At 37.3% G+C, this 19842-nt stretch overlaps 1 protein-coding gene and 1 pseudogene across 1 annotated transcript; one reads left to right on the top strand and one right to left on the bottom strand.

Moving 5' to 3' along the window:
- Positions 1 to 725: 725 nt before the first annotated feature.
- Positions 726 to 12353, bottom strand: BET1 (Bet1 golgi vesicular membrane trafficking protein). The gene is made up of 4 exons (XM_004602186.3): positions 12190 to 12353; positions 6263 to 6387; positions 2723 to 2779; positions 726 to 1069 (listed from the first exon to the last, which is right to left on the bottom strand). Exons 1-4 carry the CDS (start codon positions 12206 to 12208, stop codon positions 914 to 916), a joined length of 357 nt encoding a protein of 118 aa, XP_004602243.1. The 5' UTR covers positions 12209 to 12353; the 3' UTR covers positions 726 to 913.
- A 5596-nt stretch (positions 12354 to 17949) lies between these two features.
- Positions 17950 to 18382, top strand: LOC129400837 (pre-mRNA-splicing regulator WTAP-like; annotated as a pseudogene).
- The last annotated feature ends 1460 nt before the right edge of the window (positions 18383 to 19842 follow it).

The following is a 19842-nucleotide window of genomic DNA, read 5'->3' as shown; positions in this document are numbered from 1 at the left end:
CAACTGTCCATCTTTGTGTTTGCTTTCTATAAACATTCTAAATCAAAGCAAGAGTACTCAACTCCAAGTTCAATGCCTGAGTATTTTCAATGGTTTTTAAGCATATCATAGAGCAGCGGCAATTAATATTCTTAAACACTTTATTTTACCCCCAAAGCTCAGCAATTACTCTAGCTTCACATTATTCTGTCACAAATGATAGCCAAATGGCCATCTATGCCATTGCAATTATGAAACCATCATAAGTCAGGTAAGTAACATGTGTAAAGTTAATATAAAATTAACAACTATTCCAGTACACATTTATATTGGGCTTTACTAGAAATAAGTCAAAAAAGCAAGCTTTATTAAAGAATCACATCATTGGGGAGAGAGAAGAGTCATATCAAAATATGGTAAGAAAATCTTAAGGTAAAAGAAATTGTCCTATGATTTTAACCAGCTACAGCTGACAACAATTCAGAATACATTTACCAAATTCCATCAAAATTTGTGTAAAACACCAGTTCAGCATTAGGGTCTGCAGGCAGGCTGATCCTCTCCCAACTGTCTTTACATGAAACATACACAATCTTTACTGTATCTAAGAACAGAATATTTACTGCTCTTTTATTGTTTGGACAGTTACAAAATAATAGAAAATTGTTATGGCCAGACTATCTTCAGGCCATCTTAATACCCCTGAAAATAGAGGCAAGAAAAAAAAAATTGAATCATTCAGAAACTGTATTGAAAGAGTATAGTATTGAAAGAGCAATATTATCTATTGAAACAGTAAAATACAATAATCTTCAATGGAAAAATGCCAGAGTATTTGAAAATTAGGAATGTTTTAATGCTTTTTTATTTAATAACTAAAGTGGTACTCAAATCCTTTAAGATGGAACAAATTCCAAACTTGCACTTACTTGCATCACCTTAGTTTAATAATCCAGTAAATGACAAAAAAGACAAATAATGAAAACAGCATCATATAGCATAGCAGTCTTGTTTGACTTCCTCTGGATAAAATTTTCAGTTTTCCCATAGTTTTACCTAGAAATCCAGTTGTAGAATCAAATTGTGAATCCTATATGGAGGAAAGAAAAATACAATAGTTATTCTAATATTTTACATATGGACACTTAGATTTTTCATTGACATTAGTTGTTGAGTCAATTCAGGAGCCTGTTTCTAAGTGGAGTGATCATACTGTTCCAAGCAAAACAGAGTAATTCTTTCAATGATGGAAAACTCCATTATTATCCCCAAAGCATTTCCTTCAGCCCCAGCGTAATTCAAAACCTCAAGTTATTTTAAGTCTCATTTTTGTTAATCAACAAAAAAGGTAAGCTGTATCTATCACACAGATTTCTCCCCACCTTTTGTTGAGGCGTTGCTTTATAAAATTAAAAGGTTGACTGCACCTAGTACAACACTTCAGCCTAAATTTAATATGATTGCAGTTAAGTGTACCTGCATGTCTAAGACCTTTTTTTGTTTTGTTTTCTTTTAAAGACAGCTGGCTTGGAAGCAAAGTTTATTAAAAGTTAAAAAATATCATGATAAAAAAGAGAGACAGAGAGAGTATCATATGCAAGTAATACACGTACCAAGGACAAAATTACAGATGTGAAAATTATCGTATTAAAACACAGCTGAAAATGTCTTGAAATTGAGAGAACTAGATACGTCCTCTATGTTCTAGTATGTTCTAATATGAATTAAAATGTACTTCCATAGAATTACAATATTCCCAAATGTAAAGGTCCCTGGCATAATGATAGCCTTTATGTTTTTGGGTTCTGTGTAGTTCAAAGATCTGTAGTTCTTTACCATGTTTGTCCATTGGAATCATATAGATTGTTTTTTAAAAATACATGTACCTAGTAATCTCTCCAGAAATTTAAAATCAGTATTTCTGGATTCAGGCTTAGGTATCCTCAGGAAGTCGTCCTGGTAATCCTAATGCAAAGCCTTAGAGGAAATGCTGCTCTCAATAACACAGTCATTTTTGAATTATAAAAATCACACAAATTTACAAGTATGTAGGGCAAGTAGGAAAAATTCAAAGAAGTCTGGCATCCAAAATACACTGTAAAGAATGAAAGGAAGACTAACAAAAAAAGGTATGCTACTGAGCAGATAAAAGGCTCTCAGATATTACTGTGTTCGTATCTTACTGATTTGTTCAGAAGTGATCCATATGAGATCATGTAAAAGAAATAGGCTGTAGGGGCTGGAGCAACAGTTCAGTGGTAGGGCGTTCGCCCTGCATGAAGTCGACCCGGGTTCAATTCCCAGCATTCCACATGGTACCCTTAGCACCGCCAGGAATGCTTCCTGAGTGCAGAGCCAGGAATACCCCCTGGGTTTTTCCAGGAGTGACAAAAAAACAAACAAACAAAAACTGGCTTTATAGTAAGAGTGAAAGACCTTTAGTTGCCTGGATATTAGATGCTTCTTGATTATTCATAGTCTTATCCACTAAGTACTCTAAGAATATTCAAAATAATTATTTGTCCTAAGTCTCTAACAGTGCTTCAAGTAAAGCATTAAAGATGCATGGCTTCTACTTGCTCATTATTAGGTATAAATGAAGTGTTAAAACAAGCTAAAAATGTTAAACTATAGCCAAAATAAACTCCATAGTTACTTCAAGCCAGCTCGATATAAATGGATAGAAATCCAAGACTAGTGATCTCTAGATCAATTTGAAAATAGATAAACCATTACCACTTACCATATCAGCTAGTAATTTATTTTGACTTTTAACTTCATGGCCTATTTCAATGGAAAGCTATAACAAAGAAAACATACTATTACTCACATGATACATTTAAGTATTAGAAAATATAAAAGAAGAATACCACTAAAAACATACTTTTTCTCAAAAACTGCATTTTATAAATCTATTTTATTCTACAGATCCCTTCTCAAAACATTGAAAATGATGGAAAATATATTTACAATTTCGACTCTTTCCCAATTCTAACTCTGCCTCCTTGCTTTTCACTATGATTATATTTTACCATTCAATTCTATCTTTTAAATTTTGGTTTATGGTTTTTGGTTGATGGTTCCCTTTTTTTTTTTTCTTTTTCTGGGTCCCACCCAGCAATGCACAGGGGTTACTCCTGGCTCTGCACTCAGGAATTACACCTGGCGGTGCTTGAGGAACCATATAGGATGCTGGGAATCAAACCCAGGTCAGCTGTGTACAAGGCAAATGCTCTACTCACTGTGCTATCGCTGCACCCCTGATGGTTCCCTTATCTATGAATATTTTTGCTTTATTTCTCATAATGTTATATTTTGGACTCCTCGCCAGGCTGTTTTCACTTGGGGTGCCCCAGAGGGGGACAGGTGAGAATCTTCCCCACCCCAAGGGACCCAGCCCCTGCACCCGACCTCCACTACCCAACCCCCACCATACTCCAGGCCACTTTCTGGACCCATTATAAGACACTCCTTACCCATTTTTCATAATTACCACACCATATTTGATGGTGTTCAGAAAGTAGGCAACAAATCAGAGTAATATATATAATATATACAATTATTATAAAATATATATAATATATACACACACTGTAAGCACTGTCCTCCCATTGTTCATCGATTTGCTCAAGCAGGCAACAGTAATGTCTCCATTGTGAGACTTGTTACTGTTTTTGGCACAATGAATACACCAAGGGTAGCTTGCCAGGCTCTGCCGTACAGGTGGGATATTCTTGACAGCTTGCTGAGCTCTCTGAGAGGAATGGAGGAATCAAACCTGGATCGGCCGCATGCAATGCCCTACCGACTGTACTATCGCTCCAGTCCAAGATTGTAGTAAGATATAATAATATAAAAAAAGTTTCTGATGTCCATTTAATTTTAATGAATTAAAAAATTCCAGCGTCTGGATTTGTATTTCAACACTGGTTTGTATACCTTTTGTGTATATGTCCATCTACCACCGTACACTTTATCCCTTTCACCATTTTTAACCTCCCTTTTCTTTTCTCAAAATCTAAGGGTTTGCTTTTATTTACTTTTTTATTTGCTTTTTAATTTCTTTTTTAATAGTCTAGTAATATTTATTGCATATATCTATATCTATATCTATATATATATATATTTCTCAAAGAGCCCAGCAAGCTACCAAGAGTATCCGCCCACACAAGCAGAGCCCAGCAAGCTACCCATGGTATATTCGATATGCCAAAAACAGTAACGATAGGTCTCATTCCCCTGACCCTGAAAGAGCCTCCAATCATTGGGATTAAGGAGAGGTTGCTAAAATCTCAGGACTGGGAGGAATAGAGACATTACTGGTGCCCGTTCCAGTAAATGATGAACAAGGGAATGACAGTGATACAGTAAATATTATATTTTACGTTTAAAATATCTATACTGCCAATTCAAATCTTGATATATGTAGTGTTTCACAAATAAAATATGGTGAATTCTGAATATATACCCACATCAATAATTTCTTTCGATTTAAAATATATTTTAATATATTAAAAATTACAAGTTAGTATTATCTGTATTCTGAAACAATAGAGCAAAGAGGCCAACTCTAGAAAAAAACAATATTATATGAGTAAATATGGCTCTTATTTAAGCTAAAACCTATTTACTCAGTCATGTTACAAATTCATCAAAGACTTCATTTTCAAAATATTTAAACAGACAAAATCAGCTACAGAAAAATTTGACAAACCATTACACACACTGTTTTCAAGTTACTCTGTCTGAAAAGTATATGAAAAATATCAATTAAAAAAACATACTAGAATACTATATAGAAGTGAGCTTTTGTTGCAAATTTAACAATTTAGAAAGAATAAAACAACTATAAATCTTAGATAGATAAAACTTCCTAACTATTTTCTATAACTGCCATTCATATTAAGGAAAGAATTTTCCAGAGTATCGCAGCTTTCCTCTTTCACTGTTAATTCACTCCTTTTGATTTAATGTGACATTGAAAACAATAAGTTTTTTAGAATGAAACAGTTTCCGGGCTGAACACAATTCAATTTTACAAAGGTAAATGAAATACCAATTAGGTTCTGGCAACATGAGTTTTTATTGAATGCTCTTTAAGAGTATAGCAGGATTATTATAATGCAAAATCATTAACATCATCTTTTTATAATTTCCCTTCATATAATATGCATCATTCAGTACATATTTACTCAATACTATGAATAAAAAATTATGCTAGGTACTATATAGACTATGAAAGTCAGTATAGGAGAAAACCATCCAGCTGGTAAATGTCTTTCACACACATAATTCTAATGCAGATATTACATAGTAAGCACTACAGAAACAGTACAAATAGCTTTATGTTCATAAGGGAATAAATAACTTTTAATATTCTACCCAGACAAAGCTTGGAGGAATGTGTGATGAGGTAGGCCATTCAGTATGGGCAAGATGTCAGCCAATACAAGAAGGGAGATGAATCTGAAGGTAAAGAATCATGTTCAAATAGACGGGCACTAGGAAATGGGCAGTGTACATAGTACAGAAAACTGATTGTCTGGCAGAAAGTATAAGAAATTCTGGAAATGTGACAAATTTGATCTGAAAAGCTGTGGCCAAACTCTCAAGTACTTCTTTGATCAGAGTGTAAAGAGTAAACATGATTATATCCAGAGGGGACACAAAAGACTTCTGGGAGGTTCAAGACGAAATTTTATAAAATTATATCAAGAGCTGATTATGGTGGCACATAGCTCAGACTGTGTCAGGTAACAATTAGGAGCAGAGGTAGAAAAGGTCAAGAGGATTTTATAATATTTCATTTAAGAAAAATAAGGGTCAGTACTGAAAATTAAAATTTAAAAAAAGCACAGAAAGAGATACTAGGAAAAAAGAAACAAAGTTGGTGACTAACCTGAAGTACAAAGATAGAAACATAAAAATTGAAATCTGCAAGATCTGCAGCTTAAGATATGAGAACAAGAAAAAAATAAGAAGGGCTTCTTGGGAGTGTGATATTACTATAGACAATAGTCAGTCATTTAGATTTAAGAACCAAAAATACCTGAAGTTTCAGAAAATAATCAAATGAATCATACCTTTTGATTGGTCATATTTTCTAGGCATCTATTTAAATCTTGTTCTAAAACCGTGAATGCCCCTTGACCTCACAGAACTATATATACTATTTTGGTAATTGATTTTCTGATGCCCATGAAAATAATTAGCGAAGGTATTTTATACATACATAAATGCATACATGTGTTTAAAAGAATCTAGCATCAAGTTATGTACTTACGGATTTTATTGCAGTGACTTTGTTTCTCAGACTTTCAGTGAGTCTGTCATTTTCTTCTTCACAGGCACTATACCCACTATTGGCATAGCCATAGTTTCCATAGTTGCCAGGAGGCATACCTTCACCTGCCAGAATCAGAATCACAAGCACGGTTAGAAGACTTTTCGAAACCTTGATAGGAAAGAACCGAAAAAGACCCCTGGAGGGCGTTGCAGACCATGTATATCTCTGATATCCATATTCAAATAATTTTTTTAAAATTAATAATCAGAGATCGGATCAATTCTCATACATTCTCGTAAGCAAAGAAGACCCGACTTATTTCAATATACACTGATTAACTGCTTATTGGCTACCCACAAGACACTGAAATAGGCCCTGATACACAATGTTCAGGGCACTTCCTGCTCAATACACTTTGCCCTTCTAAAAAAGATCAAAAAGTATTAGCACCCTGCGTTTGTCCTCCTTCTTACTTCCTTCACTCAACATTGATATCTTCTAGTTCCAAACAGGTAAAAAATATATTTTTTTAAAATAGTACACAGTGAAGTGACAGAGTGAAGCTTGATTATGAGGTGAGAGAGGAAAGATAATACAGCAGGCAGGAACCCAGGACAGAGGGAGGATCCTTAGTGGTGTCTCTTTCTCTTAACTAGAAAAGAAACACTCTACAAGGGTGATTAGTTCATTCTTCAACAAATACTTCAGCAATTACCATGTGCCAGACTCATTCCCAAGTGCTACTAGTATGTTGTATGTACCATAGCTTCTAGGGAACAGCACTGAGAACAAAGAAATAGTTTCCACTTTCCTAATACAAGCACTAATAAGTCATCAGCTGGAGTGATGTCTGAATAGTGTATGTATATATGTGTGTGCGTGGGGGGCAGGAGGGGGGCTGGAGTGATAGCAGAGCATGTAGGGCATTTGCCTTGTACGTGGCCGACCCAGGTTTGATTCCTCCGCCCCTCTCGGAGAGCCCGGTAAGCTACCGAGAGTATTCCCCCACACATGGCAGAACCTGGCAAGCTACCTGTGGCATATTTGATATGCCAAAAATAGTAACAAGTCTCACAATGGAGACGTTACTGGTGTCCACTCGAACAAATTGATGAACAATGGGACGACAGTACTACAGTGCTCTGTGTGTGTGTGTGTGTGTGTGTTAGGCATTGTGAAAGAATAGCATGATTGAGAATTTCTTTAATCAACTTGTCTATGTTAATTAACCATAGCACTGTAGCACTGTCATCCAGTTGTTCATTGATTTGCTTGAGTGGGCACCAGTACTGTCTCTGTTCTGAGACTTGTTGTTACTGTTTTTGGCATACTGAATACACCACAGGTAGCTTGCCAAGCTCTGCCATGCGGGGGTGGGTGGGGGGTGGGGGGATAGTCTCGGTAGCTTGCTGGGCTCTCCGAGAGGGGCAGAGTAATTGAACCCAGGTTGGCTGCGTGCTAGGCAAACGCCCTACCCGCTGTGCTATTGTTCCAGTCCATATTTATCAACTATTCTCAAATGGCTAAATTTGTTTTGGGGTCACATCTTGTAATACTCAGGGCTTCAGCAGTGCCCGGGACCCACAAAGGTCACAAGTGGTGAAAAGGCCATGTAGTGCCAAGTATCAACTTGGGGCCATGCAGTGCCGTGATCAATCTGGGGCCTCAATGCAAGGCATGTGCTCCAGCCCTTTGAGCCTAACATTGTTGAAAGTAACTTAAATCACTAATTTGCTTAGTAAATAGAAAAGTCTACTTGTTATTTGAATAATTATCTATTATTCAAATAATAATAATTATCTAGTCTAGTCTATTTGAATAATTATCTGAAAAAAATAGTAAAAAGACTGACGAAGGACTATTAGGGAAATAAAATAATCCTGGTGAAGTTATATCACAGTCATTTAAAGTCCTCTGTATGTGGGATTTTTTTTTTTTCTCTGCAAGAGCTTATGGGACCACAAAACACTAAATAGTTGGACTGGTCAAGACTTGGAGTGAAAATCTCCAGTGCTGCAGCTGTGGACAAACCCAGTCCCGAGAGACTGATACTGCTCACCAACAAATATATAGCTCAAAAGGACTCCACTGGACAGGGATTAATTAAAGCAGATTCAACAGTAATGTGAGATTATGGGGACAAAGGGTGAGGATAGAGAAACTATTTCTTTAAGCTCAAAGAGAAGAGATAGTGACAGTGATAGAGGAAGTTTAAGGATGGTGGAGATGTGAAAAGGAAGCTTTTATTTTAATAAAACAGGTGCTTTCCTGAGGCCAGAGCAGCAGGTAATGTGCTTGTCTTGCCCCACAGCCAACTGGGTTTAATTCTTGGCATCTCTGAAACCCACCAGGAGTGATCCTTGAGTGTAGAGCAAGGAGTAAGCTCTGAGTAACACCAGGTGTGGCCCAAAAAGCAAAATAAAACAAAACAAACAAAAAAATAGGGGCTTTCCTTAGCAATGTCCTGATCATGCAGTATGTGGGGTCGGCCAAAGCGACACCCTGTGCTGGGCAGGATGAGGGAGGTAATGGGGAACTGATGATGAAACTCAGGCCAAGCACATGCTAGCTGTGTGCTTTACCACTTGAACTCTCTTCCAGTCCTCAAGAAAGCTCTTGTAAGGAGCAATACAAATCTCACTTTCTCTAAAAAGCAAAACTCCTATAATTGATAACACAGCTGACTGCATACAGTATTAATGTTGCATTTTAGACTCAACTCCAAGAGCAGAAACTGTTTAATTCATAGGTGCTTATGCTTCAGAAATACACACACACAAAAAGGTCTTTCAATGTTTATAAGTGAATCAACTGAATTCAATGTTATTAATGAACATGCATACCTTTAAGAATAGAATAAGCTTCTTTGACAGTAGAGACAGTGTCTCATACTCCTTCTATGCTGTACCTACTCCTGCTTAGTACCTTACAGCAATCGTCACAATAATCACAAAAAACCCACAACAAAACGTTTAACAGTCTGCTCCAGAGGGTAAATTGCATTATTCCAAATTTCCTTCTATTGCTGACACATTATCCACAAAGTTTTCCTAGAAGGGGCTATTATAAAAGTGACATTCTCTCCACCCAGAAATTAAAATAACATTAAAAAAAAAAAACAATGCATCCTTCCTTCATTAATCAGTGATACTCTTTACAAATGCTAATACAGACATGGTCTTGAAATAAAAAGAAAATATCTTATTGGACAACTGTTTTCCTTTTTTTCCTTTCTTTGGTGGGCTGGGAGAGGCACACCTGGCAATGCTCAGAGGTATTTCTGGGTCTGTGCTCAGGAACCACTTCTGGTGGTGCTCTGGGGACTATATGGGGTGCTGGAGATCAAACCTGAGTCAACTGCATGCAAGGCAAGAGCCCTACCCCCTGTACTATCTCTTCAGCCCATAACTATTTCTAAATATAAAATATGTGCACACTTATGTGTATTTATAAGTAATTGATTGGATGAAATTACTTATCACTTTCACCAAAGAATTCCCAAATTAGTGGTCATTTCTGTTTCGTTTGTTTTGCTCCTTTGCTGCTCCTGTTCCTGTTAATTAAAAACTCTCACCCTATTTGTTGTTCAGAAATCTTTCAATACAAATGTCCACTATTAAAGAGTCTACTGTCCCTCATGCACCGCCTACTCAGATTAGAGAAAGAAAAGCAAAATGCTAGAAATTACTACTCCGAACTTAATCATATCTTTCGTGTGAACTACTATGAAAAGCTGTAGAAAAATGAGTGCCAAAGATCATCCTTAGCTTGCGTCCATTTAGGTTACTTTTTTTGAGTGAGTTTCTTTCAAGAACTCTGTCAAATAGTTACCAAGAGTCATGTAAAGTGTGGAAGCTTATCTATCACTATTTTTCACAAGTTTCAAATTCTAGACCAATACATATTAGTATCCTAAAAAGAAAAAAACAAGAATTGAAAATGCTCTATCACAGAGATTCTACTTTCACTGGTTTGAGGTCAAGGTTACAATGGTTAAAAAGCTCTTCAAATCAATCTACTGTACATCTAGGGCTGAGAAACAACCCTTCTTATATTCCTTTTCCTGCCATCATGACACACTGCTTGAATAGAAAGTTCAAAGACAGTAGGGCTGGAGTGATAGTACAGGGGATAGGGCATTTGCCTTCTATGCGGCCGACTGGATTCGATCCCCGGCACCCAATATGATCCCCCAAACACCACAAGGAGTAGTTCCTGAGTGCAGAGCCAGGAATAATCCCTGAGCATTGTTGGGTGTGACCCAAAAAGCAAAAAAAAAGAAGAAAAAAGAGGGTTCAGTTGTAAGATACCACTTGGCTTCTTAAACTGTGGAGTCACACTGAGGTCACAAACTGAATGAAGGGTTAATGAAGGTTGGCAGCAGTATAAGTTTCCAGAATCCATAAGGATGAAAAATTTATTTAAAAGCAATCACAAAATAATTATGTTACGGCAATGCTCACCCCATGCTGTATTTCTTTGTTGAAAATAGAATCATGAGAGGAAAAAGTTTAAGCCTTGCTCTATAACATGGTTCTAGGTTCCCCATTCCAACAAGCCACTTTAACCATAACCTTTCAACACACACTTACAAGTCTAGGTTGACCATTAAGGGAGTGAGAAGGTGGGCATCCTTCCAACTAAAATCTACCTCTCTCCTGCTTCCGTTGTTCTAGTTCTAGTTCAATTTCTTAAGTTCCACAAAGTTTCTATTCCAAGCTTCTCTAAAATCCTAAAGACATCCATTATCTGCAGAATTTGGGGGTTAAAATGCATTTCTACCGCCCTGTATTATAATTTATCTCTGCATATGTTGCTATTCTCCAACTACATTAAAATTCTGGGGAAGAACAAACAGGGTCAGAATTCAACATATACTTAGCTTTCTCAAGTGCAGGATGTCTCAAGACAGCACTAATGATGAAACAGAAAACATTAAGTCGTATGTTTTCAGTCACTAAGCTTGCTTGCTCAAAAAAGTTATCATTTTTCTTACACTTATCCAGCAAACTATCTATCACCCAAACAATTTTCAAAAGTTACTTCTCATTTCACAATTTGTTAGTGTAGGAGTATAGAGATAACTGCGACCATCACTAACTTTAAGGGCCTGAAACTTGTAAAAAATATTTTTATCTTACAACAGAAAGGCAGAACTTTTTAAAAATACTTTATAATACACTATACACTGACTTAGAATGAGCTCTACTCTGAAAAATTTCTTAGTAGCTTCACAACTAGAAAATGGGTTGTAATGACCAAAGTTCTTGTGTCTAATTACTACAGCTTCTGAAGCCACAAGATCAAGAACAAACATCAAGTCACCAAGTCTTGTGACATTCGACTATCTGAACAATGGAACAAAATTTAGATAAGAAAAGCTGTGTGGAAGATGGCCTTTGACCCTGATGTCATACATACGCATATAAGAGTAATGATGTGTACATCTACCTTTGTAACTGCGTACTCTATAATTAATAAGATTTCATACGCAACACCAGAGATTTCGTTTTTGAAGAAACCAAGAGACGGTGCCAGTTAAGAAAGAAAGAAAGAAAAAAGTGGCCCTAATGAAACAGCAGTTTCCAAAAAAAGTCCATTCAACGTAATAATACAAAAAAAAAAAAAAAAAAAAAAAAAAAACCAAACCCCTCAACCTCGGAGTTGGCACCTGTACCCAAGCCACCCCCAGCCTGCCACGACTCTCGAAACCTCTGATCCAAACTCGGGCCTGAACAAAACTTAAGAAAACCTCAAGGGCAGGGGCCAGACGGAGTTTCCCAACTTTGCACCACTTCGGAAGTTCCCTCCAACCGTGGTGCTTTCTGGCTCATTTTCAGTGACATCAGGTAACATCCCACGTCCCGGCTCCGGGCATGAGCGAGCCTAGGGCCCAGAACTTCGAACCTGAGACCTCTTCTTACCCAGGCCTGCGCGCCTCATCCTGCCAGAAGAGGGAGGAGGAAGGCGGGCGGAGGGTAGGTGGGAAGGCCGTCCACCCGGACAGCGTCTTCAGCAGCCGGTCCCGGCGAGACACCAAGACTTTCCCCTAAAGCGCCACGACATCAGAACTCTAAACATCGCGCACGCTGATGGCGTCACGCCGGCGCTTATTGAGCGCGTAGGCGCCTGCGCGGTGGCATTCTGGGAAATGTAGTTCAGCGCCGGCCCGGGCCGCGGAGCGGAGGGCTGGCATGCAATCCGCTGCAGGAGTAGAAGCGGCTCTTCAGTGGCGAAGACGCTCAACTTTAGGTGTCTTCGCTGAGCTCCTGTTTCTTCCAGGAGACGGTACTTTCGAATTGTTGACCCGAGTTTAAGCCCTGCCCTTCCCGGACCCACGGGAAGATTGTTGATCTATAAATCCGCATCCTCTATTTTCCCAAACCTTTTAGATTAGTTTAAAGAAAACTTTATTCAAGTTTCTGTCCAGCACATAATTAATTTGAGAGTCGAGAGGGGATAACCTATTTGTGCAGGGTCACCGTCACCCCGTAGAGAAAACCAGATTCCTTGGAATGGGACCCCTGCATTAGATAAGAGCTGCTGGGAAGGGAAGAGGATCTCTTCTGAGACACTAGATTTAGTTCCTCGTTAATAGAGGGATTGCTTCTTGGCAGACAACCATAAATGTAACTGGTAAAGAGTTGAAACAAAACCCTAAACTTCTGCCTTTGCTCCTCTCGCTTTGGGGGGACCATACCCTGCAGGACAGGGGGATCATTCTCAGCACTGATCTGGAACCAATTCTGAATTACTGCATCAGCCAGATGTGGACTTTTTAAACTGAAACGAAGATACAGAAATATTTTCACTAGTCTATGGGTTTAAAACTATGCTGGTTGTGTAGCATGGTCCTGGAATAGGAATTTCATTCGAAATAGAATGCACTGGATTTCATTCTGTACTGAAGATTGAATGAAATCACTTTTTTTAAAACAACAAATACTGATAGACAAATGCTCAAGCAAAGTCCAGAGGGTTTTGTTGCTACCGTTTCTAAAGACTTCTGAAAAGGCAGTATTTGCTCAGTTGGTGTTTTTATATCTATTTCTGTATTGGTAGCCTTACTCTCTTTGTAAAATATACATGACAACTATTTTAGATGGGGGAAATAAGGTTAATCCAATAACATTTTGAGAGAAAAACTCTATTTATAAATAATATACCATCTCACTGAAAGCAGTAGAACTAAAGAATTTTCATCAGTTATTACAAATAAACATAAGAGGCTTATAAGAGAAATGATAGCTAGTATTTACATTTAAAAAACGTTTTATTTTACTAAGGAGTCATGATTTACAGTTATTCATAGTGAATTTTAGACATACTATGTTCCAGAATCATTCAGAACCATCAATATCTTCTTCCCTCCACTAGGTTTTTTAGGTTCCTTCTCATCCATTCCTAGTCTGTGGTCTTGACAAGTACATTTTTGTTTGGTTGTTGGAATTTGGATCTCTTGTTCTCACTGCTGTTGACTCTGTGGTTTGGATATTTAGCTACGTCACTCCTTACACCACAGAAGTACTTGGATCCCCTAGGCCCTGCTGCCCATTGGTTCCCTGTCTATCTCTTTTCCCACCCCTTTACTATTCTTTCCTTCTCTGTCCTTCTCTCTATACTCTGGGGCCAAGGATGGTCTAAGAACACCCCTTTCAAAGATTGCATTCCATTGTCTAGTTACTCCATATCCCTTATATGAGATTGTCCTGTGTTCTGGCTTACTTCATTTAACATTTTATCTTCCAGTTCTGTTCATGCTGCAAAGAGTTGCAGACTTCATAGTTCCTTACAGTTTTTTTGTGTGTGTTTGTGTGTGTGTGTGCGTGCGCACGTGGATTTATCATCTCATAATCTACTTATAATTGGACACCTAGGCTGATTCTTTTTTAATTTAATTGGTGGCAGTATCTTTTTTTTATGGGCTGGAGCAATAGCACAGCAGTAGGGCGTTCGCCTTTCACTCACGCAGCCGACCTGTGTTCGATTCCTCCGCCTTCTCAGAGAGCCGGGCAAGCTACCGAAAGCATCCCGCCCGCACAGCAGAGCCTGGCAAGCTACCCGTGGTGTATTCGATATGCCAAAAACAGTAACAATAAGTCTCACAATGAGAGACGTTACTGGTGCCCGCTCGAACAAATCGATGAGCAATGGGATGACAGTGACAGTGATTTTTTTTTTTATAAAAAGCACATCAACTTTATAGCCAAAACATCATCTTAAGGAAGCCTTTCTCATAAATGTAATTTTTAAAATTAGAAGCTAAAGTTTACCAAAGCAGGCTATAAACAGTGCTTTTCCTCTGACACACTACTCTTTGCAGGTTCGGGAATATGAGTATAAAACGTAGTCATGACCAGGGGATCAGCAATAAAGAATACAAGCACCATAATTCAAGGCAGGTAAAAACTGTTTTTTTTATTAAATTTATTTATTTTTAATTAGTGAATCACCGTGAGGGTACAGTTACAGATGTATACACTTTTGTGCTTATGCTTCCTTCATACAAAGTTCGGGAACCCATCCCTTCACCAGTGCCCATTCTCCACCACCAGTAAACCCAGCATCCCTCCCACCCTCCCCAATCCCATCTCCCCCCACCCCACCCTGCCACTGTGGCAGGGCATTCCCTTCTGTTCTCTCTCTCTAATTCGCTGTTGTGGTTTGCAATAAAGGTGTTGAGTGGCCACTGTGCTCAGTCTCTAGCCCTCATTCAGCCCGCAACTCCCTTCCCCCATATGGCCTTCGACTACATTATAGTTGGTGATCCCTTCTCTGAGTTGCCCTTTCCCGAGAATGTGAGGCCAGCCTCCAAGCCATGGAGTCAACCTCCTGGTACTTATTTCTACAATTCTTGGGTGTTAGCCTCCCACTCTGTTATTCTATATACCATAGATGAGTGCAATCTTTCTATGTCTGTCTCTCTCTTTCTGACTCATTTCACTCAGCATAAAACTTTTCATGCCGATCCACTTAAATACAAAATTCATGACCTCCTTTTTTCTAACAGCTGCATAGTATTCCATTGTATAGGTGTACCAAAGTTTCCTCAACCAGTCATCCATTCTAGGGCATTCAGGTTTTTTCCAGATTCTGGCTATTGTAAACAGTGCTGCGATGAACATACATGTGCAGTGTCGTTTCGATTATACATTTTTGCCTCTCTGGAATATATTCCCAGCAGTGGTATTGCTGGGTCAAATGGGAGCTCAACCTCTAATTTTTTGAGAGTCGTCCATATTGTTTTCCAGAAGGGCTGAACCAGTCGGCATTCCCAAGGGCAGGTAAAAACTGTTTTATATTGTACTTGTAACCCCAAATTCCAAATAGTTCTTTTTTATTACCCATTAACAATCTTAGATTAATATGATTCTTCATTTAAAATAAATTTATATGCAAACAGTGTATGAATTTAGCACCAGAGAGAGTCCAAGAATGAAGGCTCTTCTTGTCTTGCACATCTTAAATAGACCAGGCAGAATGCTCCTCTCTCAATCCCAGACATAAATCATCCCTGAGCAAAGAGCCAGAATAAGTCCTGAGCATCACAAGATGTGAACCAAAAACAAATGAAAAAGTAGATTTAGTCATATTAAAATAATTGTTAAATATGATCATAATTAACATAAAGACAAGAAGAAATGCTTTGCTTTTTTATCACTTGCTGTTTTTCTTTTAAATTTCTAACTTTTCTTAATGACTATAGACCAATACAATTATTATAGATAAAGAGCAGTTTAAACATTTTTATCTTTAAGATAATTTCATAGAAAACATTTAATTTTTGGTGGTTTCCATGAACGGAATAAAAATGACTTCAAATAATATTATACCACAGAATATATTGTAGTCGAAGTAAAATTTCGAGCAAGTATCTGAATTTTGGTCGAAATATTGAACATTTACTTTTCCTGTCCATCTGCTTACTTTACATTTGTCCTGCCATTTACTGATCAAATTTAGGATCAATCCAAGAGGAAATGACAACTTGATCTCAAAAGTGGCTCAATAAATATTGATAATTTTCCAGCCATGAGGCAGATTTAGTGCATCAAGCAACTTGTTTAAGCTGTCAGAAAATGTAAACTAAAAATAACCATCTATAGAAAAAAAATCTGTTTGAATGGCTTCCACTCTTGAGTAAGTAGTTAATGAGCCACACTGTAGTGAAATTCTTATGAGTGGGAGTTTACTTTCTGGAAAAAACAATTTCCTTGGGGATGGGTTAGTTACTAGCAAAGCCCAGAGAGGTTAGGATAGCAGATAGGAGGCATTTCTTCTGTTTCCCGCCAAGATGTTTCACTTTTCCAGCAATTCTGACTTCTGGAAAATAATTCCTTCCTTCATGTGAGTTCATCAGAAACTCAATCTTCTAATATATGTAGACACACAACAAGAGAGCAAAATTTTAAAATAGGCAAAGTGCAAAGGCTGCCCATTTAATACTACAATTTTAGAGACAACTCTGATATTTCTTAGACATCATTTTGATTAAAAACGTTATGTTTAATTACAATTGGCTACAGAACATTGATGTGGTATATTTTGAAAAGTTACTAAATTTTCAAGATTAATTTAGTCAAGTTGATAGTCATTTTATTTCAATAGCATTAATTATTCAAGAAGCATATTGAATTCTATTGATGCATTTGAAGTATAAAAGGGGAAATGAAGTACACAACTTAGTTTTACGGCACTGACAGAAGACACAGTGACAGTCATATTATATTTTTGTTTCACTTACAGGCTTGTTTTTTCCCAATGGTGTGATTTGTTATGTATAAATGTGAAACAAAACATTTCAATAAATTGTTCATGGATGACAATTGCTGTCAAGGTTTTTTTTATTTCTTTTTTTGCTTGTATTTTGTTTATTTTGCTGAAAACATCCACTTGTTTTCTGGTTTATCAAACACAGTGACATCACTTATTTACCAGTGTCACATGAATTCAAGTCATCTTACCTCAGTTTACTGACATAAACTTTGTGGCCAGAGTTCAAAAGACCCAATATCTGGTGCTAAATTCATACACTGCAAGATTAACAAAAATTCCACATTCAGTTGATATGGCAAAAATTTTGCACTTAATTTCTGTTTTCTAAAAAGTCTTATAAATTAGAATGAAATGTTTTAGAATACTGAACAGCATTGAAAATAATTGAATTGCTATAGAGAGAATCATTTTTATTTGACATCTACATTCTGAGAGAATCAAATCTGGAATTTCCATTAAAACTTATTTGTGATTTCAGTAACTTTTTCCTGTAACTAATTTGTACTGACTTCCTCTTCTTGATTAGCCTTCTGAGGTCAGTTATGTCAAAGGCATGCAACCTTTACTGAACAATTTTATATGTTACTTGATGTTTGTGAGAATGATAATTGGAAGAAGTGTCATTTTCCACCCAGTAAATGACCTCTAATCCAATAGTATACTACCTCTTGAATAAACTTCTTCATTATACATATTGATTTTAAATGGATATAGATATAAAATAAAGTAAAACTTAATTTTGAAGGAAAAAAGGTGTGTATATCTTTAATATAGAAAGAAATTCTTAAACAGAACCCTAAAACATTAAGTGAAAAAGAAAAATTTTGATTGGCTGCATCACATTAAAAAATAAGTCTTTGGTTCATTAAAAAGGCGCCTGCACGGCCCCAATTGGGAAAGGTTTCAAAATGACCAACAAGGAACCTCTTCCCAAAAAAGTTCGACTGACTTAAACGGACTTCAAAGTAATGGCACGAGATGAATTAATTCTAAGGTGGAAGCAATATGAAACAAATGTGCAAGCTTAATTCTAATGATGCAACTGGCTCAAAGGAATCTGAAGAAAAACTAAAGCAACACCAGCAAGAGTCTGCTTGCAGAGAAAACATCCTTGTAATGCGACTAGCAACCAAGGAGCAAGCGATGCAAGGATGTGCTACTCAGATCCAGTACCTCAAGCAAGTCCAGAAGCCCAATGTTGCCCAACTGAGATCGACTATGGTAGATCCGGCGATCAACTTGTTTTTCCTATAAATGAAAGGCGAACTGGAACAGACTAAAGACAAACCAGAACAGGCTCAAAGTGAACTGAGTGCCCGGAAGTTTACGCCTGATAGATAACAATCATATCCCCAGTCAAGATTTCCCTGATATTCCCACTGCGAGAACATTGTGTGGGACAGCCGAGTACTCGTTTCCACACCAAGACTCAGACCTTTTGAGCCCCTCCCCCCCCCAAACAGCCACGTTCCTTACTGTCCAGCTTGTAATGGTTCATGTGCACTTACCAGATGAACCTTGTGTTTTAGCTCTTTCCTCTCCCCCTCCCCTTGTTTCAGAGGCCTGATGGCCTCCAACTATTCTGAAGAAGTGGCCTCCTCCTAAAAATTCCCCTTCTAGAACATGTAGGCACTTGAAAGAACAGTTTCTGTTTGAAGAAAATGTAGGGAGAAACAGAAGTCTTAAGTCTGTGGCACACTGTGTCTTCAGACAGTTTGGAGGAATGAAAACCTAGAGATTTAAAATTCTGAATTGAACATGTAAACTTGCAGTAAAATGTAAAAATGAAAAATGAATCGCTCTTACTGTTGAGCATAGTGACTTAGAGGCACTGCTTATCAGCTTTGCCGATAAGACTGTGGACTTCGTGATTGTTGGTGGACTTCTGGGTCAAAACTGAATTGAGGTGAAATTTGCCTCTAAATGTTTATTTGCTAAGAACTAACTTAGAGTCGTGAGAGAATCAAGCAATAGATGTCAGTACAAATAGTTCTTTTATTTAACCTCTCCTTTGGGGCTCTCTATTACTTGATGGAGCCTTAAATCAATGTGGTTTTTAACCAATGGTTTGTTCTTTGAATGGTTGTGAAAACTGTAGATAATCAAATCAAATAAGAAGGTGTGTTATCAAATCAGGTTTAAACTGTTTGAAGCATTAAAAGCATTCATTTCACAAGTAAATTGTATAAGGATATTGGCTGTGATGGGACTCACTGCGTTATTTTTCATTAGTGGAATTTATTAATCCCCGTTCCGTTCAACAGGCACATGTGGAAAGAACAGGCACATGTGTTCATGGGGGATTGTGTTCCTTCATTGCATTTTGCCTTTTGTACCGCACTCTTGATATTAAATAAATGTGCCTTGAAAAAAATAATAAAAATAAAAAAGAAAAGACAAAGCAAAAATGAACAAAAATGTGAAAAACTTTCCACAGAAGAAAACTTTCAAAGAGTCAACACCAATTTTAAGTGTTGCTCCATATAGGAATCAGAAAAATATGAATAACATACCACAGTGAAATAACATTTCACCTCCTCTAAAGTATGCATCTCCAAGTATACATTAAAATATGTAATACTCAAAACTCTCAAATACTACGTGTGGTTGCAGAAGTTGATATCAAAAACTAGGGTAATAGTTTCACAAAATATACTAAAGTTGAAATACATTCCTGACCCACCACTACTGTTCCTAGGCTATTACCACAACAAATAAATAAATAAATGAAAGGCTTGCATGTATATAAAAGATGGATATAGTTGCATTGGGCATAAAAATGATAAACCACAAGCAGTGCT

Source organism: Sorex araneus, chromosome 1 (assembly GCF_027595985.1).
Source record: "Sorex araneus isolate mSorAra2 chromosome 1, mSorAra2.pri, whole genome shotgun sequence".
In the NCBI taxonomy this organism is placed as follows: Eukaryota; Metazoa; Chordata; class Mammalia; order Eulipotyphla; family Soricidae; genus Sorex; species Sorex araneus.
The sequence above is the reverse complement of the archived record's forward strand: the minus strand, read 5'-3'. Positions and strand labels throughout refer to the sequence as shown.

Coding starts and splice junctions, on each gene's coding strand:
- BET1 (XM_004602186.3), bottom strand. Junction 2,780..6,262: donor AAGTCACTGCAATAAAATCC/GTAAGTACATAA, acceptor TCTTTGTTATAG/CTTTCCATTGAAATAGGCCA. Junction 1,070..2,722: donor ATAAATTACTAGCTGATATG/GTAAGTGGTAAT, acceptor TCCTCCATATAG/GATTCACAATTTGATTCTAC.